Here is a 25,024-nt window from a genome sequence, read left to right as displayed (position 1 = left end):
AAAAATAAAATAAAAGTTGTTTTGACATTCCTTTTTTAAGACATTTAAAAATAATAATATAATATTAAGTATTTATTAAGTTATTATATTAAGTTAATATTAAATATACTATTACATTTATAATAATATTTAGTATTTAATAAAATATCATATTATTGGTGTTGTTAAACGCACAGTAAAAAATGATAGATAAATAAAACATAATAGTTCAATATATTCTATTAAATTATATATATTTTTGCAAATCTTAAAAATTTTCTCAAAACTTAAAAAGGGGCAAGCCAACATTACTTTAATTTAACAATAATAAGAAAATAAAAAAAACACACTTTTGAAGAAAGCTATGTTTAGCATGGTTGCTTTTAATATAATTGCAAATGCCTTCATTTTAACTGAAATGTCTCATGCTTTTATTAATGCATATAAAAACCATGCTAAAACATTATTTTTTTGAACTGCGTACTTTATTATTAAAAGTAACGCTATAAAAGAAAGTATTAAAATGGTTTCTTCTAAAGTTGTTGAAAATGTGTTTTAAATTTTAGTAACTTGTTGTTTTTTTATAATAATTATGTTTTTTTTATAATAAATAAAAAACTATCAATCGCATAATTATGTGGAAAAAAAATTGCTGAAGTTATGACTTAAGTAAAAGTAAGGAAACATGACGTTCCTTTTTCTGTCTTTTTTTTTGCACGTTTGACGATTTGTCGCGCCCTGTGTGTATATATATATATAACTGGCTTTGTTAAGAAGCATTATGTAGCTCGCATTTTACATACTCAATGGCGATTTGCGTACGCATTCAGCAGTTTGTTGTTAAATAAAAAAAGTTATTTTGGATTATTTAAATTATCTTTTATTGTTATCTTTTTATGTGATGTTTATTTAGAAAATATTTTTTAGTTAGTTAATTAAGTTGCATAAAGCCACAGCCTTGTTAAACTTATTATCAGCTGAGTATACGCATCTATACCTAACTTGTATGTCAGCCACTTTTGTGTGGCATTTAAGGTAAATGATGAGCTGTAGTAACTACGATGTCTGAAAATTGTCTAATAGTTGTTTAAATTTAACAACTGATGTTGCCTCGATGACAAAGCATTCCAGTCATTGACTACAGGGTTGTTAAAAAACTTGTCTGACTTCACCATTCCTGACAACCTTGTAAAAAAATCTGATTCAATGTTGAGCTCCGGGTGCTGTGCTGCAAGACTTTACATGCCAATCAATTAGGTTTAAATTGTTGATAAGCTATTATTGCTGAATAAGATTGCCTCTTTTCTGTCTGTCTTCAAGAGTAGTTAATTTTATGATTTTACATCGAGTTTTGTAGTCTTTATTTTTTAAAGCCTGAGGAACTTTCGTGGCATTGTGTTGTACCTTTTTAATTTTTTTAAGCCACTATCAAGGTAAGGGTTCCAAGCTTGTATGGCAAACTCTAGATGCGGTCTAATATATGCAATATAAAATTTTTGTCTAAATGTCAATGTATCTTGATACGAATGTGTGTTCCGAGCATATTATTTGTTTTGTTTGCAGCTATATTGCACTGTTGAGCATATTTAAGATTCTCCGAGATTAGAATTCTGAGATCTTTTTTGGAATTTGAATCATGACTTTACAATTTTTTACATTAAACTCCATTAGCCAGATTTGCATTCATTAAACATCCTGTCTAGATCGGATTGTAAACTTGCTTGGTTTTCATCATTTTCGTTAACTTTCATGAGCTTTGTGTCATCTGCGTACCTTTTGCAAATAGCTGATTTGACATAATATGACAGGTCATTAACAAATATAACAAAGAGTGTTGGTCTTAAAACAGAACCTTGGGGAACCCTGCTAATTACATCAATCCAGCCAAATATTGAATCTTTAAGTATAACACACTGCTTGCAGTGTGTTAAGAAGGTTTTTATCCAAGTTAGAAGATTTTCATTTATACCATACATTTCAAGCTTTTGCAGCAGTCTTACAAGAACTTTATCCAATGTCTTAGCAAAGTCACGAAAAATTAGGTCGACTGGTTTTTTTTTGATTTGCTATTAGTCAAAAAGTCAATTGTTTCTATAAGATTTGTAATGCAAGTCTTTTTTGAAATATACCAATTATAATAAGTTCATTAAAAAAAAAAAAAAAAACTATTAACTGCAAATATGATTTTAAAAATTAAAATTTTAGTTATAAAGGAATATAAATTAGTTTTGCAATATTTATTAAAGAACAAATTTTTTTCTTGATAACTAATTCTTTATGTAAAACATAAATCACTTTATCATAGATTAAAATATGTAAAAGCAAATAAATAACTTTATTTTTTACTTTTAAAAGGGAGAAGTGTTTTTGTTTAAAAAAATTCTTTTGACAAATGTATTTAAAATTTTTGTTTCTTATTAATTAAATATAATGTTTTTTTCATGTAAATTATTCATAAACATAATTTTTGTTTAATATCTAATTGATAAAATTGATCTATAAATTGTTTATAGTCTTTATCAAAAATATTACATTAAAATACATAAAAAATAAAATAAATAGTGATAAACAAAAGATTGTATTATGTATAAGATTGTTTTAAAAAATAAATTATAAAGAAATATTATCTTTTCCAAATACCCAATTTTGATACCATCAGTGCTTGTTATATTAGTTAAAATGATTTTTAACACAGTTTATAATTAAATTGAATTACAAGGCAGTACTTTAAAATACGCTAATGACGTGAAAGTGTGCAATAAGACTTAAATATTACATAAGACTTTAACATAATAAACTCAAAGAGTGCAATAAGACTTGAATATTAGACAATACAGGCATTCGAAGGCTATGAAATAGAAAATCTAAATATAATAAGCTTAAAAAAATTGAATATTATAAAAATGTTGCCAAAAAAACAATATACCTAAATTTTTACTGTTTTTGTTTTCTTATTTTCAGGGCGTTTGTTATTTTCCACTACCAAAATTGATACAAGTCAAGGAAAAAAGCAGATGAGAATATAATAAAAACAAAAGCACTTTTTGATATACAATTTTTTCACGACTTTTTTCAGACAGTATATTAAGGAAATACTTTATTTTTTGCACTAGAAACATCAACAATTTTTTAAATTTGTTTTTCAAATGCTTTTCCAAAACTTTACTATTTTTATCAATGCACAGAAAACTAATTGCTATTTATTTGTAAAAAAAAAAATATTTTTTAAACAAGCTTTTCATGTATAAAAATTAAAAGTCATTAATACTTATATTTAAATATAAAATATTTGGTTGTTTTCACTACTCCCATTAAAATAGTCTGCACTTTTGTTGGATTATCCAAATTATGCATTTAAGCTTGATAGTTTATTTCCTGATGAACTATTATTGACAATGTTCCAAAAGCTTGGGGGTCATCCATAAAGGACATTGCGCTAAATTTAGTTAATGGCAAGAAGAAGAAGAGTTTCCATTTCTTAAAAATGTTTTTTTTTTCAGTTGATAACTTTAGCTTTTTGCCGCAAATTATTGAAATGCTTTATTTTAAAAGATGCAAACTACCGTGATCAGTGTGTCAAAAAAAATTACTTTAAATGTGGACGAACAAGGCATACAACCACACCCACTTCCAATATATAGTTATCTTAAATACAACGCATAGTTTTTACTCAATTTTTTTGTGCTAAAATAGATTGCTTAGAAGTAAAAAGAATAGTAGAAATTATGAGGTTTATTTCATATTTCAAATTTTCATATTTCAAATATGATGCAAAATTTTCATAATTTAAATTTTTCATATTTCATTTATGATTTCATTTTCATTCCATTTTCATATTTCAAATATGATGCAAAAGTGTCTATTCCAATGCTTTTAGAACAAATTGGAAGTGAATTGGTATCAAATTTTATTTTTGCAAAAACTAAAAATACTTTTGTCATTTAAATTTTGCCATTTTTTTAAATGACTAATAATTTTTTTTTCTCTTTAAACTATTCCTTTATTATTGTTGTAAAGCTAGTTTTCTAAAAAAAGTTGTTTTTTACTCTTATAATTTTCATGTTTGTTCTTAGCTTTTTTAAAGTCTTTTTTGTCTTTAAATCTGGCCTTTAAATGGATGTTTTTGTTTTGTAATAATAAGCAAAATTTAAATAAATTTATTAAACTAATTAACTCAAATTTAGATGGCATTAATAATAAAGCAAAACAACTTATACAAATTGCAAAAAAGTAAAAAAGCTCCCCCTTTACCTGCTTGAATCTATATTAGCTAATTTCAAAATAGTTGAACAAACTATTGCTGCATTACATGCACAAAAATAAAAACAATAAATGTAAGCCGACTTATTTATTTTTATATGGTTTTAATTTTACAAAGATGTCCAATGTTTTGTCTTCTTTATAGAGTAATGTCATAAATATAAAAAAAGTAGTTAACAAACATTTTTAACATTTTTATTTTTAAATTAAAATTTTTAGCTCTTAGTATTTTTGGAAAAGTGTAATGTTATTGCCATATATAATTAAATTAAATTACAAAATAAAAGAAAACATTAAACTACAAGAATTTCAAGGTGGCTTAAAAAAAAGGCAAAATTAATGGAATGAATGTTTTTAGAACAGTTAATGGGAACATTATTCATTTTCTGAAACCACAAAAATTATTTTCATGTAAACATTTTTAAATTAAAATAAAATAGAATAGAACATGCATTTACAGTAACTGTATTGCCACTTGTAAACCACTAACAAGTTAGAAATTTTTTCACTATAATGGAATACAGAAGATGTTAAAGCAAAATGTGAAACTTCAATGTATTTTTATTAAAAATGACAAATAGAATAATTTTCTGTACAACTGTACTCTCATGCACCTATTTTTCGAGAACTGTGATTAAAATGTGTGATTTGTACCTTCCATGAGATTTTCACCAATATTTTGAAAGAAGATTCGGACTATCAGGGTTTTGTCATGGCAGTTTTGGAAATCAAATAACTTCTTTATTTATTTATAATTCTTAAATGATGTTAAAAAATATAATAATTAAAAATAGTTTTGACTGTTTTTTAACTGATTAATTTTGCAGTAGTGCATTTATTGTTTTGCTTTTTCATTAATTTTTGCAATATAATAAATTGTTCATTTGATTAACACAGTGCTCACAGTTTTTAATAAACTAAGAATTTAATGACCAGAAATATTTCTGGATATTGTAATTCATGGTCATTTAATTCGAGCCTTACTTAATTCGAGCCTACTTAATTCAAGCATACTTTTTATTTTTGAGACAAAATTATACAAATTAATATATATTTTCAATAAAAAATGTACTTCCAAAATGGCTGCAATCAATATTATGTAAGTTGGTAGTTAACAAAAATCAAATAAGAAAGTTAAACAGCAAGAAAATGGTTGAGAGAAGATTTCAAAATCTGTGAACTGCATGAGTATGAAAAGTATGGAGACATGACTTCAAAGTATTGCGTTTAAGTACTAGATTTATAAAAGTTTTTCAAGCATGATGGAACAGTAACAGTAAAAGGATGCTACTTTGCTCAATTATGAGTCAGATTAGATTGAGTTTAGGCAGAACAAGTGATTTGGGTTGAAAAAATTGTGTTTTTGGAATTGAACAAGAGACGTGTTAGAGATGTACATCGCTTGACCAATGTTAGATGCAATGTTAGATGACATTTGGTACATTAGCACAAGCTTGGAAGCTAGAGCAGGGCCAATTATATTAACTATGTGTTTTTGGATTATGTCTAAAAGAGAATGAGCATAATTAAAAGAACCAGCCCAAACATAACAACAGTATTCTAAGCCTTCCCAGGAAACGCAAGCAGTTTTTGTCTAGTATGTCCACCTATAAGCAAGCCTTCCCAGGAAGCGTGTGCGGTCGCACGCCTTGTACATCCATGCTTAAAGTAATTTTTTTAGACAACTTGGCCACATTTTTATATAGTAAGCATTTTAAGAATTCATGGCAAAATAAAGCTATAAGAAACTAGAGAGAATAAAATAGCAATACTCGAAGAAAGGAAACAAAGACTATACGAAATAGAAAATCTATATATATAAAGCTAAAAAAAAATTATTAATAAAAAAAAGAAAATTGTTGTTAAAAAAATAATACACTTAAATATTTACTGTTTTTGTTTCCTTACTTTTAGAGTGTTTGTTATTTTCCACTACCAAAATTGATACAAGTCGAGGAAAAAAGCAGATTTTTTTTTTTTTTCATAATTCACCTCCCCAAAGCCGAGAAGGCCACTACAAATGAGGAGGCTACTTGTGGTTATCACCCTCTCTCAACTTTATAACTCCAAAACACGAACCTTGACGAACCAGGCCGCTGTACGGAGAAACAAGTTGAGCGCGGTACTACCAGGGACGTGGTGGGAATCGAACTCGGAACCTCTCGCTTATGAAGCAAGCGCTCTACCACTACACCACTACCGCATAAAAATATAACGAAAATAAAAATATTTTTTGATTTACAATTTTTTCGCAACATTTTTCAGTCAGTATATAAAGGAAATACTTTGTAAATTGCCCTAGAAACACGGACAGTTTTTAAATTTGTTTTTCAAATGTCTTTGCTAAACTTTACTGTTTTTATCAATGGACAGGAAAGCGAGAAAACTAATTGCTATTTATTTTTTAAAAATTGTATTTATTTTTAACAAGTTTTTCATATAAAAAAATGAAACGATGCTGCAAAATTTTGTGGGCTAGTGCATTGTTACTTTACTGAAGTGTTTTAAGAAAATTTTTAGGAGCCTATTTAAAACTTTTGTTTAAGCTTTTAAATACATTTTTTTTAAACAGAGAAATCGTTATGTTCATTATCTCTAATTTAATTAACTTGTATTAACATTGGAAATTTGGCAATATAAAATTTATATATAAATTAATAAATTTTCTAGTTTATTTAATTAAACTTGATATTTCATTGCAATTTTGTTTCCTTATTTAGGAATTGTTTTTTTTTTTTCTTAGTAAATAAGTTAAACTTTTTGCCGCGAATTATTGAAATGCTTTGTAAGTTGCGAACTGCCGTGGTCAGTTAGTCTAAAAAATTACTTTAAATGTGGACAAACAAGGTGTGCGACCACATGCGCTTCCCAGGAAGGCTTGCATAAGTATTTTGTTTTAGGCAACTTGATTACAATATTTTGCATGTTTTTTTATATTAAATGTCGCAGAAAAAACTAATTTTAAAAAACAAAGAAAGCAAAACTAACAAAATAATAGTTGTTATCAATTGATAACAACTACTATTAATAATTGTTCACCAATAACATACAACACCAAAAGGGATGGGGCGGGTAGAACTAAATGCCTAGTCGAATGATAAAAAGCAACAGGTATCCAAAATTAAAAAGCATTAAAAGATTGGGATAAAAAATGTACAGGAGTAGAAAGGTAATATGAAACAATTAAGGCTATGTGAAAAATGTGTAGATGCATGGCCTAATTGAAGCTTAAAAACTATTACAGAATTCAGATACATAATTGAACAGGACATAAAATTTTGGTGTTAAAAAATACCATGCTCCAATTCCAAGTCCAGATCCAAAGCAAGACTCAACAACTAAATTTAACAACCTTAAGTATTCTCCAAAAGATTTTAGTTTGATTTGCAGCTTATCATTTAACACTACCCACTTTTTTAGAATTTTTTGATAAGAATTTCCATTAAATTTTCCACCATGCTGACCTGTCTTAATAATTTGCAACTGTTTATAAATCTCATTCATATTCATTTCTGACCAAATCTGCTCCATGTTATCAATTACATGGTTGACTGTTCCCACCATAATATGAAGCTCTGGTAAAACAAATCTGTATACAAGAAGTTCAGAGAGTTTTCTATGTACAGACACAGGATTTATACAATTCTTAAAATGTTGTGCAGTTTTCTTGACAGTTCTGTATGGAGCATTTGTCCAGGTTTCTCTTCTATCCCACTTACATACATAACTGGGATGAATTAAACTGCTACTCGGAGATATCCCTGTCAGAATTTGATTAAGTTTAAAGTTGCATACCCCAAAGTTGCTCAACTTTTTCAAGATTTAGTTTTTTAAATGTTTTAATGTTGAAATATCTTTCTAGGATCTCCGGAGCTACGAGAAGAAGAAATGAAGCATTTACTGACGAAATTTTAAATTTTTTTTAGGCCATTTTTATATAAAGATCTGCAAGCTGTTGCAGGTTTTGTTTTAAGATAATCTACATCAACTTTTCCATAATTTCCAAAAACTTCATTGAGATCAACTATATTTAGGCAAAATTTAATAAAACCACTTCCTTTGTCAACACTAATTTCAAACAATTGATTTTTAGAATCTACACATTTATGATCCAGGAGTAGTTTAACAAAAAGAGTTACATCATTACAGTACGCAAAGGTAATATACTTATATCCCTAAGTTTAATCTTTGCTTTGAAATTCAAATAAAATATTATCTTCGGTAAATAGTGGGAGAAGATAACTATCCAAATCAGAGACAGTCATTCAGTCCAGGTTTTACAGCGTTTTGTCTTTTTTCAACAACTCTGTAATTATTAATTTTTTTAAATAATAAATTTTGCTACAAAAATTGCATCATTTAATTGTACAGAATTAAATTTGTATTAGTATTGTGATTTTACCTTATCATATTAGCAAGTTTTATCATTTGATGATTACTTTAGGAAAGAGAATTCTGAACACAGAGATTTTTTAGATTTTTGTGAGTAAAATTGTTTGTTTTTGTAGTATTCCCAGATCCAATAGATAATTTTAGTATACTACTTCCTGTCTTCAACGAAATGGTGTCATCACTTTTATTACCATAACTTTTCTTTAATGTGAGAAGCCATTTCAAGACATCTAAATAAGTTACAAAACTATGGAGACCAATGGAAAAACATTTAGGACAACTTTACATTGTTGAAAAGGTTACAGGTTTTTTTAAATTAAAATCATCATTTTAAGATTTATTAGGAAGGGGAAACTCTTTACATTTCTTTCTCTCATTTTTCTATCAGTGATGCAAAATAATAAGGTTTTTCTAATACTTTGATATCCTGATGAAGCTGATATGTTTTTTCTAAAAAAATAAATTAACATAAAACGTGTTTTCTAAAGAACATGTTATACAACCTTTCACAGCCAAATATTCAAAGTTATAAATACATTTTCTACCTGAGCATAGTTGGATTGCATTTATGATGCAATCCTCTTTTAACTTTACTCAGGCAAGAACTATAACGCAGACTAATAACTGCAGTTTTAGAACTCTTAATACCAGATTTTATCTTGTTTATCCTTCCCTGCTTTCTTGCGATTTCACATATTTCACAGTTGCAAGTTTTAAGTTTCTGAGAACTATTATAATTTTATATTTCTTTACAACAGATGTAAAAATAAAATACCATTTTACCCATTTCTTGTTTTACCTTAAATTGTGATTTTTGACCAGTCAATTTCAAACTTAATTTTCTGCCTGAAACTGATGTACTTGAGTACATCTGTTCTTTCAACTATACCTCTACACCTTAAATAGATAAAAATTTACTAGTACCATGCAAAATGTGGTTTGATTCATTTATTAAACTTAACTTCTTTGAGTTAAACAAATTTTTTAAGCCCTACAGGTTTAAAAGTTGGGCGAAAGTCACCCCATTTTACGGTAGCTTATGCAAAAGCAAGTCTAGTGTGAAATTTTCTATGAAATTATTAGATAATGTATTTTTATCAAATTCTTCAGTTGTGTGAATGGTTTATGATATGTTTAATAATAAATAAGATTATAACTTTTTTCAAAGTTTTTGGTAAAAATCCAGCCATCATATTTAAACTCAAAAATGCCCTACTATTGTCTTTATCTAAGGTGATTGTTCCAGTTTAAATATAGGACACTGTGTTAAACTAATTAAAATTTTATTGTATTCTCCTACAGAAAAAATAGGGCAATTACAACCCTATCTTCACCCTGCTTTAGATACCCTACTTGTTTGTAAACTTAAATAAACTAAAATCTACAAAAAGAATAACCTTAATAAAAGAAATTATGAATAGACTACAATGTCAAGAAGAAATTATGCAACTCACTTCAAGATATAGGATAACATTAATACCTACATTGTTAAAAAGTTTCAAAATAATCAACACCTTTGTTTTTTCACAACACAAAACCAACAAAAACAAATAAATATATGCAATAAATATAACTAAATAATTAGTACACTAGTATTAGCAATTATTACAGTGAATAATAGTGAAAATAATAATTTAATATTTCGTTAGCATTCTTTGATTTCCAGACCTATACTTTTATGTGATTCTTAATAAACAGAAAATTCTCTAATAAAATCTGTCAAAAAAATACGTAAACACTAAAATATATTTGTGTAAACAAATTGTATATTAAAATTGATACAATAACATTAATAATACAAATAAGATCTTATCTACCTTGTTCCTCGACAGTATCTGGCAGATAAATAAACACTTCTCCACCTTTAGGTTTTACAGGAGGCTGATTAATAATTGGGTAAAAATCTATATTTTCCAAGAGACGTATTGCTGTATCCAAATCAAGTCCTGCAGTTTAAAAAAAAAAAACAATTTTTTTAAATCACCATACTTAAGCCATAAAAAAAAATATCTTTAATTCTGACCTTTATCACAAAACATGCAACTCATCGTTCTAAAAAATACACATGCGTTTACGCTGAGCACATTTTTTAGGCATCCATTAGGAAACAAAGCCAAAATAAAAATGGCAGAATGGAAATCAATTAGAAGTCATTATTCCACCGAACTGATTTTTTGAACAATTCTACCCATCGTTAAGTTTGGCGGGTAATTCAACATCGTTTTATGATAAAATATTACTTTTTCTTGGATAAATGTATTTATGCAGTGATATAATTGTAAACAACAACGAAAAAGACAACAACAAAAAAAAAACAGAAAAAAATATATATTACTAAAGTTATACAATAATAAATATTAACTAATTTAATGTATTTACATGATAATCCAGCGCTGGACAAAACTGAGGATTTTTTGTTTATTGATTATAAGCAATGGCAGCGTTAGGGTAGGGCCTGGTTGGGCGATGGCCAAGGGCGCCGAATATAAAGGGGCGAAACTAATTAGTTATTTTACCCTTTGCCTTTTTTTTGAATGGGGTTAAATTGAGCTAGGGGCGCCGTAGAAATCTCGCCCAGGGCGCTGGTAGTGCTAAAACCGGCACTGATTATAAGTAATACATTTATTAAACTATAATATTTATTTAACTCCCTTGAATAAAACTTTTATCCAAGGGGGTTTAATAAATTTTTGTCCAAGGAGGTTTAATAAATATTATAGTTTAATAAGTGTACTACTTATAATCAATAAACAAAAAATACTCAGTTTTGTCCAGCGCTGGATTAACATGTTAATACATTAAAATAGTTAATATTTATTATTGTATAATTTTAGTAATATATAATTTTTTTTCTGTTTTTTTTTTCTGTTTTTGTTTACAATTATATCACTGCATTAATACATTTATCAAAGAAAAAGTAATAATGTCGTAATAAAATACGATAACTAGTAATATATTTAAAATATCAAGAACGCGGGGACTCGAAGAAGATCGGATGATCTTGTCACCGAGAACCACTGAAAAAAAATCTTAAAAATAGCTAGCTATAACACGTTCAAATAATTACTGATACATAATAAAAAATATAATAAAAATACATACATATAGTAATATATATATATATATATATATATATATATATATATATATATATATATATATATATATATATATATATATATATATATATATATATATATATATATATATATATATATATATATATATATATTGACTGACATAACTTAAATAAGTAAAACATGCAAGGAGTGTATAAAGTACACTACTTGCACGTTTCACCTATTTAAGTTACCGACGTGTGTACGTTTTACCGATCTTGGTACAGTGTACATGTATGAACACTAAAAATACATCGAGTGACTTAAATAGGTAAAGCATGCCAGGAGTGTACTTACATTGATCAACTTAATTAGGTAGAACGTTCAAGAAGGCCGGTACATCGACTCAGATTTTGGCTCTTTATTTGAAAAATTTTTTTTTTGGTCTTGTTGTTTAATTTTTTTAATGTCAACAAATTATGGAAATTTTGACCCGCCTAAAAAGAGGGCTGTAGTTTTAGCGTAAAAAAAAGTTAATTCGATTTCTTAATTGCATTAGTATTTACTTAATTTCGTAAACAAACATAGAAAATAAATTTATGTTTTTTTTTAATATGTTATATAATAGTATTTGACAAACCACTAAATCTTTCTGATTATTTTATACAATCCAATTAAAAGCAATATCAAAATATCTTATTTAGCGTTATTGCGCAATATTAAACATCATGCAAATTTCAAAATAAAGTTGCACAACAAATATATCAATAAACTTATTTATAATTTGAAATGATCATTAATTTGTTATTTGTGTGTTTACATTTTGTTTACAGTTTTTCCGCCATTCTTTCAAGCGAGCATTCTTTAATAGGACACAACATTTATTGCAAGTTGGCCATGGTAAAGTTGATGCATTTAAACGTTTATTTTGAAGGCCAGTCTATTGTTTTTGGTAAACAACATGGAAGCTTCATAAAAGTTGATTAAAAACCACTTAAAGAAGATAAAATTGTATTAGTGGAATCAAATCCAGAGCAAGTTCAGAGGCTTCAGCTATAATCAGAGAAGCTTCTATCACGTTGAATTTTTTGGGTTTGTTTTTAGACCAAATGCTATCAATACACCGTTGTAAGTAAGATTTTTGAGTCAACGTCACACAAACTGCAGGGATATTTGCTTAAATATCCACGCAAGAATTTGCAAACTTTAAATTGCATGAAATTTTAAACCTAACATTGAATGTGTTCATTAAATATATTAATTCTTTAATATTTTTGTAGTATTCTGGAGCCTCTGCAGCTAAAATTAGAAAGCGCTTGACCCCAGTAACTCAAGTTACTTGAATTCTTGTAACTTATAAATTTTCTGAGGCGGGCAAAATATGTCATATATTTCATTTGATGCGTTAATAAAACTAAAACTTTTTAACATCTTTACTTCCAACAAAGCTGCAAGCAACCACTACAAGAGTTGGAAGTTGCTGGAAGAGAAAAGCTAAGGAAAGCAAGATAACGATTAACAGACGACTTAAAAGATTGCAAATTATATGAATCAGAAAAACAAGATGAAGGGAGCGATTTCCAAAGAACTGATGTTTGAGAAAAAAAAAGAAAAAAATAAGAATTTTTGGAGCATTTAGGAGCAGTCACAGTACAAATTTTGCATCTTTTCTAAAAAAGAAAAGGCATCATTGAAAGATCCGTTCAGATATGGCAACAGTATTTCGTACAAGATAGGTTTTGGGATTTGTGGAATTAAAGAATGAAATCCGAAGAAACTTAGCATCTATTTTGTAATAAGCATTAGAAACCTTAGCATATACTAATTTTGTAATGGATTTGATATATGATTTCCAAGAAAGATCATAAGTAAGAGTTATACCTAGAAGACGAAGGATAGATGACTCATTGAGTACATTATCATTCATAGATATAAGAAGATCTAGATTATTGCGATAACGATTAGCTGAAAAAATTGATCTTTATCTGAACTAAAAAAATTGATCTTTATCTGAACTAAAGTCTGAGAGCCTCATGTTGTAGCAAAAGTGGGATCCTTTTCAAATTAAATGCCCCCTCCAAGCAATCAGAGAGTGTTGGCTTCTTATCAAGACAAGAATAAATTTTAGTGTCGTCAGCAAACAATGCCTCTTTAGATGTGAGAATTTCTGGGAGATCGTTTATGAAATTTAAAAAAAGTATACGGCCAAGGATCGAACCACTGAGGAACCCTCGAAATTACAGGAAATAAAGAAGAGTGCTGCCCATCGAGAACAACTTTTATACTGCAATTTGTAAGGAAGGATTCAAAAATCTTAAAGATATTACCTAATTCACCGTAAAAAAAGAGCTTATGGAAAAAACCAGCATGCAAAACCTTATCAAAGGCTTTAGAAATGTTGAGAGAGAACCTCCTTAACCTCTCCACATCTATATGATGCACAATAAAAATTATCAGTTATTAAATCTTTAACAACGTTAACAAATCAGAAATAGAACGAGAAGATCAAAATCCATGTTGATGATCAGAAAGTAATTTCTTAAATTTTAGATGAGATATTATGTGTTTGTTAATTAAAAACTCAAAAATCCTACATATGATAGGAAGAACAATAATAGAATGGTAGTTAGACAGGTCAGATGGCTCTCCAAATTTTTTTGAAAATAGGGATAACAGATGACGCTTTCCAGCAGACTGAAAAACAAGGCTCTTATAAGCATTTATTAAATAGTCTTGAAAGAATAGACAACAGGTCAAGAGAACATTTCTGCAAAACTATAATAGGTATGTTATCCGGACCACAAGCTGTAAAGGAGTCAAAGCAGGAACTCACTTTAGACACAGAAGCTGTAGTGATACAAATGTCAAATAAATGTCAACTTGTTTGTTGACTGTATCAGGTAGGATGTAATTGGTGAAATCAAGAGGTGAGATTGATAAAAAAAAAAATTTTTATTCTTACCTTAAAAGGTGAGATGAGAACAAAAATCTTAGGTGAGAAAACCATGCAAGAGTGAACCATTCAAGGGGAACCATGCAAGAGAGGAAGAATATTAGATTTGTCCTTATTATAAACACTGTTAAAGATTCTTCTGAAGTCTCTGGAGCCTGTTTTTTGAAATGAAATACGAGATTTTGTGACCTGAGATTAGCGGGCTTTGGCGTAAGATTAAACCTTTTAACAATTGTTCTAGCAATAGTTAACAGACCTTTTCTGGAGAATAGTTTTGGCGATATATATGAAAGTAATTATTATGATTGGAAATTGCAGCTGCACAATGAGAGGAAAACCACGGAGAAAAGTGAGGTTTGACTTGGAATTGTCAAGAGGGAATAAAAGTTTTTATGCCAGTCTGAATCCAAGAAGTTACACATAAAGCCCATTTGTCAACAATAAGACGAAAGATTTTTATGCAAGGGCTATTACAAATAAAATCACGGAACAAGTCCAAGTCAGCTTTAAAGCAGTTGTAAGAAGTACAATGATAGAGGGATTCAGATGATGAAAAAGAATGAGATAATAGTTTTAGAAAGATCAAACCGTGATCAGAAGTATCTAAGGGTGAATCAGTAGAAACTAAGCACCTGACTAGAACGTTGTTACGCCAATCATTTCTTAATTTTGAAGATAAGTGAATGACAATAAAAAATATTTTAATTTTTAAGATAAGCAATCAGCGTAATCACTGCTGTAGTTCACGAAAGACACTTCATAATGAGAAAGCAGATGAGACTACATTTGTAGCGCAAATACTAACAATATCAGTATTGAGCTGAACTGTTATTGCACCAGAATATGAGTCAAAGGTTTCCAAAACCTGAAAAACTAAGCTCAAAAACTTACGAAGTCATTGGATAACAAATGGGCTTTTAAAATTTTTTAAATAAAGACAAAAACTTTATGACACGTTTTGAGAAAAAAATGACAAAAGAACAAAAAAATTAATAAACAATAGAAAAATCTATTTGAAAAATTTAAAAAATAGTCGAAAGAAAACTATTATTGCAATTTATTAGAAAATAATTGCGATAACACCAAATAAAGCACGGGGCATGATAAAAGAGGAATCAGGGAGGAAAAAAGGATGCAGCTAAAGCGTTCCCGCATTACTTAGAAATGTTACTATAGTCTCCAAAGCAATAAGTATTGCAAAGAAATTTAATAACTATTTTATAAAAATTGGGAAAAAATTAGTTGATAAAGTAACTCCTAAAAAAATATTTTAAACAATATCTAGAAAAAAAAGAAATTTTAATGAATAAATTTTGGATGAGCTTTAAAATACTCTTAAAACCATACCATCAAACATAAGTCCAGGACTTGGTGACATTACCCAGTGGGCACAGGACCTAAATAAGACGTCTTTTAAACGTTCAAAAGACGTCCAAAACGTTCAATAGACGTTTAAAAGACGTCTTTTATTACGTCCTGTGCCCACCGGGTAGCGCAAACGTATTAAAAGGTATTTACAACTTTAATGAATATCCTTCTCCATATATGTAATATGTCTTTAAAACATGGGTTATTCCCTGGCCAGCTAAAGCTAGCAATAGTTGTTCCTATATTTAAAAGCAGAGATAATTCTATCGCTTCTAACTACAGACCAATTTATATTTTACCAGGTATTTCAAAAATATTAGAACGTGTAATGCACTAAAGGCTTTACAATTCTTTAGTAAACTATAACCAATATGGTTTTCAAAAGCACTATTAAACAGAAGACGTTGTAACAACGAAATTTTAAAAACACAATAGAGGTATTCCTTGATCTTTAGAAAGCGTTTGACACAATTGATCATGAGTTTCTTGTTTATAACCGTACTTAAAGAACAGTTTAAACGGTTTTGTTGTTACATTAATAATCAGAAACAAAAAATTATTTGATAGCAACAGTGTTGTTATGCTATCACAACACTGTTACACAACTTGAAAGTACTACTTTAGAGGTTCTTAAAAGGTCAATTCTTGGTTCTTAGTCATTTCTTGTTTATATTGACAATATTCATCTTCTTATACAACATCTTAACTTTATTCTTTTTGTTGATGATTTTTCTTAAGCCACAAAATCGCTAGCTTAAAAAGAACTTGAGAATCTAAACGAACGGTTTAAGGGCAACTAACTTTCAAAAAAAGTAATAGATACTTTTTTAACATAACTATACAAATTAGACACCCTCCCTTAAAAATTTCTTGATATACAAATTGATAAAACTCTGCTTAAACGAGAATATTCAATAAAGTATTTGGGTGTAGTTCTTAATGATAATGTTAAAAAAAATTAGAGTAATTATATCAGTAAAGGAGGAAGGTAGTAAATAAATCATCTAAAATTATAGAAAATACCTTTTTTTTAATTTATTATTTAATATATTTTAAGTCAAATATATACTTTTATTATATTTTTAACATATTTTGTTCTTAAAAATATTGGCAATATGTATAAATTAAAGCACCTTCAAACACAAGTTGTTTAAAAAATAATTGTTTTGCGTTTATTCACAGCTACATCAGCTACTGTAGCAAAATATAGACAAGCCCAGTGAAAAAGCGCACATGGGATACGCGTGGATTTTTTCCACATGTAACCCATGTGGGGATTATTATTTTGTCCCATGTGGGTTTCATATGGTAAATCCCACATGGATTCCATATGGTAAATCCCATATGGGATACGCGTGGGTTTTTACCATATGTAACCCATATGGGGATTATTATTTTGTCCCATGTGGGTTTCATATGGTAAATCCCACATGGGTTTTATGTGGTAAATCCTACATGGGATATAGGTGGAAAATACTACATGTTATAGATCTTAAATGCCACATATTTTAATCCAAATGGTATAAAAGTAGTCAATACTAGACAAATGAAAGTCCGAATACTTCTATGATAATTTTTAAAATTCTTTTAATTTAAAAATTACTTAAATAGTAATTTAAAATTAATCATCGAAGCTTTCAGAGAGGCTTAACTTAATCTGGTATTTGCTACTTTATCCCATTTGGTATTCAAAATGTGTAGCATTTTTGATCTTTTACAAGTGATGTTTTCCACCTATAACCTATGTTGGATTTACCTTAAACTATTATGACGAAATTTTTGAAAATTAAAAAACGTGTTGCAAAATGAATTTATTTTAAAATAAATGCTGTTAATCAATACATCCAAAATGAATATTAAAAATATTATTTTTTCTTTTGCGATTTACACACCGTTTTTTGTCGATGGAATTAATTAAACCGCTTGCATAATACCAAGGTTTTTAGTATCTTCTAACTTTCTTCAAACATTTTCTAAAAAAAAATATAAATACAAATAAATATAAATACATATATATATATATATATATATATATATATATATATATATATATATATATATATATATATAGAGATATAGAGAGATATAGATAGAGATAGAGAGAGAGAGAGATTGAGAGAGAGAGAGAGAGAGAGAGAGAGAGAGAGAGAGAGAGAGAGAGAGAGAGAGAGAGAGAGAGAGCAATTTTAATAAGGAACCTTATTAGTCGACCAATTTTAATTATTAGCCAGGTTGAAGTCATTAATGACTACAATATTTCACAATTTATTACTTACAATGACTAACGTATCATGGGTAATTGAACACATATTATGCGTAATGAGTATGAACCCATGAGGAGATTCCTGAAAAAAAGTGGTAAATTGGGATAAGTAGTTAAACAAAAAAACAAAAACAAAAATGCCGTAAAAACTGAAGGCCGATTAAACTTTCACTTTTACTTATATTGATATATTTTTATATTAGGTAGGGTGTAATGGCAGTCTATGTTTTCTAATAATAATCTCTAGTAAAGACGGAAACATAAAAAGAAAACCAAAAAATTGTTAAAAGATAATTATTTTTTTTCGTATTTCAAACTTCATTAAGAATATTTATGTAATATTAAATAGTATCAATAACAAGCAAAACCATAACAAAGTATATATCTATATATTAGAAAGATAACTGTATTTTTAATTTTTGTTGCTAAAAATGGTAACAATAAAAATCACCAACAATAAAAAACACCAACAAAAGTAAAACCAACAAAAAAAAAAACATAACAAGTATATAGCATAATTAATTACAAAACTAATTTTCACATAATTATGATAGCTTTAGTATTTTGGGAGTGGTAATTAGTGAGTAATTCTTTAGCAGAATATTAGAATATACTCTGCATTGTTTTTTTGTGATTTTAAATTAATATTTAGCAGCAATGAACTAAAACTGAGTAACACAAAATGTTCTGTATAAAGGGTCAGTAGCACCTTGAAAAAAAAAAGCAAAATATTGACCATTAGAAAAGAGCATCAGAAGGAATTTCAAGTCCGCCTCTGTTTAGGCTATACAGATAACTTCCATAATTATAATAATAATTGATAGAATCATCATAAATTTTTATTTCCCTTTTTTGCACATAGCCAGCTATGTAAACTAAAGCCACTAATACAGATTTATTAACTGAGCTTTCAAGATCATGTATATTATCCAGAAGTTCTTTTTCATCAGTAGAAATATCTCTAAAACATATGTCACAAGTATGACCATCGATACCATCAACAGGAATGTCAAGTTGTAATATCAATTTAGTAAGTTGAATATTAATTTTTTCAATTACAGATTTAGCGTTTATAAAGTAAGTACCTCCAAATCCCTGTCAAAGCTTAGAAAAAGCTTTTTCAAGTGGATCTGTTGAAAACCAACCTAATAAGACATACTTTGCTCCATTACTCAACAAAGTTTCTACAAGATCAATAAAGCCATAACATGAATGCGCTATTGCATTGCTAGTATCTAGCGTAAGCTGTTTTACATGCTTACCTGTAGGTTTCATAAAATTTGACAGTTCAGCAATATCTCGTAGCAGTTGTAACTGTTGATCACCAACTGAGTGGATTTCTTCGCATAATTCATTTCTAAACCGAATGCCAGCACCAGGTGCTTTGACATTAACAACATTCGAAAAAAAATTATTTTTTCAATAAATACAGCAGTACCTTCAAATGCTTTATTTTCAATCTCTGGATGCGTTCTTAATGCAGCTACTGTTTCTTTGCAAAAAACAGACAAACAAAACTTTACAGATTGTCTCTCTATTGGTTTTGGATAAACTGATTTAGCTGTAAGTTTAGAGAGTTTAAAAAGACTATTGCACTCAGTTTTATATATAGTTTCTAAATCACTCCACTTAGCCAAAGCCAGTTCTTTATTGTTCAAAAATTGAAGTTCCCCAGTCTTTTTTGTCAACCAATTGTTTCGTATAGATTTTAGTAGATGCACATAATCATACAATAAATATATACCTGATGTTGTTAACCATGGTTTACTATCAACTGTTTTAAACATTCCAAAAAATCTTTGATTTACACGGTTACCATCAGTAATTATTACCAGTGTCTTACTATTTTCAATATTATTTATTGTATAGACAATTTGTTGACATTGAGCAAACTGAAATTCAGAGGAAAGATTTGCAACAGGTTGAGCTCTACATATAAATTCTGGACCTCCAAAAAGACATTTAATCATAAATGATAAAATTGTTTTAGCTAACTTTTCAGGGTAGTTTACTGCTTGACCAAACAAAGCACCTCTTTGGTAAAGTAATGAAGCTTTGACATAGACCTCATCAATTAGTAGTATGGAAATTCTTTTTAATGGATTTAAATTCATAAAAATACTATTTAAAAAACTTGGATCCTCCATTGAGCTTATTTTTGAAGTCAATGGTGTTAAAGTCTTTATACTTGGCAACTTGTAGTCAATACACAAACAATCATATAAACTTCGTTGTAGTTGTAATTGATATTGTAGTTGTAGTTGTATAAATTGATATTTTTGTTGTAGTTGAGATAGTTCGACTTGCAAAGAGATACACAGCATTTCAAAGGCATTTTTAAGGCATTTAAAAAAACTAATCGTTAGTTTGACAATATTATTACCTTACAATGTTAACGCCTTGAAACTTACAACATTATCGTCTTGAAGTTGCGCTATCTAATTTATAAACCAATCAAATTTTAAAGATTTATTAAAAAAGCGCGAACACAAACTTTCGTCTAATGTTAAAAGATGAAAATGTAAACACAGTATTAGGAATTGGCCTTCAGTTTAACAAATTTGTTGCGCGATGTCAAGGCCTGTTATTATAGAAGGCCGCGGTCACACATAACATAATATTCTGAAACTAATAAACAAACATCTAAATTTCTATAAATAAATTTATTCTTTTATCATTGCCTTTATATCCTATCTTATTTTCATATCATAATCTATTATGGTATTATTTATATAACATATCACAACAATATTATTAAATTTGTGATGTTCAAATATCATATGAACATTCTCTAACATGTTCATATGATATTTGAATATAGTTCTTGAGTATATTATCTGCAAGCAATTGACTGATGCAAGTTCAAATGTTGTCAAAAACCAAGCATGCATGCATGGGACACTGCAGTGTCCCACAAAGAAATGCTGGTTTGAAAGTCAAATTTTCTTTATTAAAAAAAAAAAATTAAAATAGGGGGAGATAGGGAGGTTTCCGTAATTTTTTTTAGGCTCCAAAACTTTTAACTTTATATATAATAAAATTCATAAAAATTAAGGGACTTACGAAGTAAATTGAGGAACAACAGGATATTTACAGAAACTTTTCAATTTTTAATCTGGAGTACAGTGTAATTGGGAATAAAGTCGCTGGGTCCAGTATTCAAAGTAATATGATCTAAAGTAAAATATTAATTAAATAAAATGCTTTAAAATGCATGCAGTTATACATATAACTCCTGATAGTTAACTATATGTATAACTAGTTATACATAAAATTTATTATATAAACTTATTTTTTAAGGTTATGCTTGAACAAATTAGTACCAATTAATTCAAATTCAAAATTTAGTTCAAGTTCTTATTTGTTCATCGTTTTTTCACTATTTTATATTTATTTGTTCAAATTTGTTAACTAGTACTAATTCTTACTACAGTAAGAATATTTATCATTGTTAAACGTTATTTTATTAGTAACTTAATTTTACTTTCAACATATTTTGACAACACCCTTTACATTTTAAATGATGACAGCTTTTCTATTGATGTTAAATTTATTACGTTTCAATAACTCAGATTGAATTTTACTGAATTATTGTAAGCTTTGTAAGAATTTGTTGTATATCAAATGGTGTTGTAAATAAAGTAAAAATTATATATATATATATATATATATATATATATATATATATATATATATATATATATATATATATATATATACATATATATACATATATATACATATACATATATATATGTATATATATATATATATATATATATATACATATATATATATATATACATATATATATATATATATACATATATATATATATATACATATACATACATATACATATATATATATATATATACATATATATATATATATATACACATATATATATATATATATATATATATATATATATATATATATATATATATATATATATATATATATATATATATATATATACACACATATATATATATATATATATATATATATATATATATATATATATATATATATATATACATATATATATATATATATATATATATATATATATATATATATATATATATATATATATATATATATATATAGTATTTAGGCTATGGGATCATCCATAAATGATGCCAGTAGATAGAGGGGCAGTGTGAGTTTAACAATAATTAACAATGGGAATTAACAAAGGGAATGTTGAGACCAAAATAATGTCAATTAAAAAATTGAATTAAAAAAAAAAGTAAATTATTTTACTTAAAAAAAAATAAAACAATTTATGCTAGCTATGAGCAGGTTTTAGAGGTATTTACACCAACAATGTGGTTTAAAAACTTTTTGCTTTTGTTGCTTAAAACTGTAGAGGATCATAGGAAAAACAATTTAAATTCAGAAATTAGCTTGCTTATCTGAAAGAACAATTTGTGTTTTTTTTTTTTACTTTTAGTACTGTTGAGAATAAATGTATAATTGAACCAGAAAAAAATTGGTGGTATATGCATTTTTTATATTATATTAACAATTCAGATATACCATCATAATATGATAACAAAAACTGACATCATTATTAATGGGAGATGGCAAAAAATTGACTGAGTTTGATAAAGGGTAAAGATGTTCAATAAACCCAGTCATCATCTGACATCATTATGCATAGATGATCCTATGATTTAGGTAAAATAAGTAATCAATTTGCCATATTTCTCTTTAGAAAGTGTAAGAAAAAAGCATTGTTATGCTGAGAACCTACCTATTGAGCAAGCTTTGACCACCTATTTTATAAATTTGAGAGACAGAAGTGGAAGTGCGAATCGCAAAAGAACTAATAACAATGCTCTAAATTGATTTTAACTTTGTAGACCAACATTAATATAGTATTTAGTAATAATAAATGAAGTTTACATGATTTTTATAAATTGTATTTATTTCCATTAATTATCAGTTGTCAGTCTCTATTTTATAAAATGAATTAAAAAACTATTTATTTATAGTATAATATTAATACATAAATACTAGTTTCCTAATGCTATTATCATCACAATGTTAATGGTATTCGTTTTAAAGTGTAATTTTGTATCAATTTTATTGTTTTAATGTTGTGTGTATATATATATATATATATATATATATATATATATATATATATATATATATATATATTATTTTTACTTTATTTAAAACACCATTTGATATACAACAAACCCCTACAAAGCTTACAATAATTCAGTTATGATACAATCTGAGTTATTGAAACGTAATAAATTTAACATCAATAGAAAAGTAAAGCTGTCATTATTTAAAATGTAAAGGGTGTTGTCAAAATATGTTGAAAATAAAATTAACAAATAAAATCACATTCAACAATGATAAACATTCTTATTGTAGTAAGAAATAGTACTAATTAACAAATTTGAACAAATTAACATAAAATTAACAAAAACAATGAATAAATAAGAACTTTAACTTGAACTTTAACTAAATCTTAAATTTGAATTAATTGGTACTAATTTGTTCAAGTATAACCTTAAAAAATAAGTTTCTATAACAAATTATATGTATAACTAGTTATACATATAGTTAACTATCAGGAGTTATATGTATAACTATATCAGGAATTATATGTATAACTATATCAGGAGTTATATGTATAACTATATGCATTTTAAAGTATACTATTTTATTTAAACATTACTTTAAATTATATTACTTTGAAAACTGGACCCAGAGGCTTTATTCCCAATAACACTGTGGTACTCCAGATTAAAAATTGAAAAGTTTCTGTTAATATCCTGTTTTTGTTCCTCAATGTAGTTTGTAAGTCCCTTAAGTCATAAGGACCTTATTATATCTAAAGTTAAAAGTTTTGGAGCATAAAAAAGTTACAGAAACTTATCTCCCCCACCACCACCACCACCCTATTTTTTTCTTTTTTAACAAAGAAAATTGGGAATTTCTTGACTTTCAAACCTGCATTTTTTTGTGGGACACTGTAGTGTCCCATGCATGCATGCTTGGTTTTTGACAACATTTGAACTTTCATCAGTTAATTGTTTGCAGATAATATACTCAAGATCTATATTCAAATAACTATTATATTATCCTAATAATACGTCTATTTGCACAAATCTTAATCTTATTTCTATAAAGAAAGATAAACATTATTCGTGATACTTACATACTTGCTTGCCATTCTCTATATTAATATAAAATATTTTAACACAGTATAAACGTAACGCAATGCAATGTCGATTTAAAAATTATTATTTAGTTTTTTTTTAAAAGTTTTTTTTTTAGTTTCCAGCTTTCAATTTAATTCCCATGCAAATCCCACATGAAACCCACGTGGGATTTCCCATGTGTGTAAATACCATATGGTTCCCACATGTAACCCATGTGGGATAACCCACATGGGTTTAAGGTGACAAATTTCCATACGGATACCACATGGGAAAATCCGTCCAACGTAAATCCCATCAATCCCACACGGAACCCACGCGGAACCCATGTGGGACGAGGTTTTACTTTTCACTGGGAGTACTTATATGGGCCACGGTGATCCGGAAAAGAAGGAGGGTTTAAACCTCTCACCCCAGAATTTTGCAAAGTAATGATTATTTTTTTTGACATAAATACAGCGGTTATATTTTTGTGGCCAAAAATCTAATCGTTGTATTTATGTGGATTCATTAAGGGAAGCCTTCATTAAGGTGGTACATCCCCATTAATTTTGAAATT

At 27.6% G+C, this 25,024-nt stretch overlaps 2 protein-coding genes across 3 annotated transcripts in view; both read right to left on the bottom strand.

Annotated features, from left to right (window-relative positions):
* Positions 1-10,780, bottom strand: part of LOC100202561 (uncharacterized) — a 63,944-nt gene extending 53,164 nt beyond the window's left edge. The window contains exons 1-2 of the mRNA XM_065800469.1: positions 10,655-10,780; positions 10,449-10,577 (exon numbers count right to left, since the gene is read on the bottom strand). Of these exons, the coding sequence (XP_065656541.1) occupies positions 10,449-10,577; positions 10,655-10,679 (154 nt within the window). The 5' untranslated portion in view covers positions 10,680-10,780. The remainder of the gene's footprint in view (positions 1-10,448; positions 10,578-10,654) is intronic.
* Positions 10,781-17,807: 7,027 nt separating this feature from the next.
* LOC136081980 (uncharacterized) lies at positions 17,808-24,734 on the bottom strand. Of its 2 annotated transcripts, XR_010639316.1 has the most exons (3): positions 24,465-24,734; positions 18,288-18,356; positions 17,808-17,984 (listed from the first exon to the last, which is right to left on the bottom strand). XR_010639316.1 is itself a non-coding variant. In XM_065800468.1 (2 exons), the coding sequence occupies exon 1, from the start codon at positions 20,596-20,598 to the stop codon at positions 19,546-19,548; it is 1,053 nt and encodes a 350-aa protein (XP_065656540.1). In that variant the 5' UTR covers positions 20,599-21,483; the 3' UTR covers positions 17,808-17,984; positions 18,288-19,545. The 2 variants fall into 2 exon arrangements, 1 of the variants encoding a protein (XP_065656540.1); XM_065800468.1 differs by lacking the exon at positions 24,465-24,734 and having other exon boundaries at positions 18,288-21,483.
* Between the last annotated feature and the right edge of the window lie 290 nt (positions 24,735-25,024).

Source organism: Hydra vulgaris, chromosome 06 (assembly GCF_038396675.1).
Source record: "Hydra vulgaris chromosome 06, alternate assembly HydraT2T_AEP".
Lineage (NCBI taxonomy): Eukaryota > Metazoa > Cnidaria > Hydrozoa > Anthoathecata > Hydridae > Hydra > Hydra vulgaris.
The sequence above is the reverse complement of the archived record's forward strand: the minus strand, read 5'-3'. Positions and strand labels throughout refer to the sequence as shown.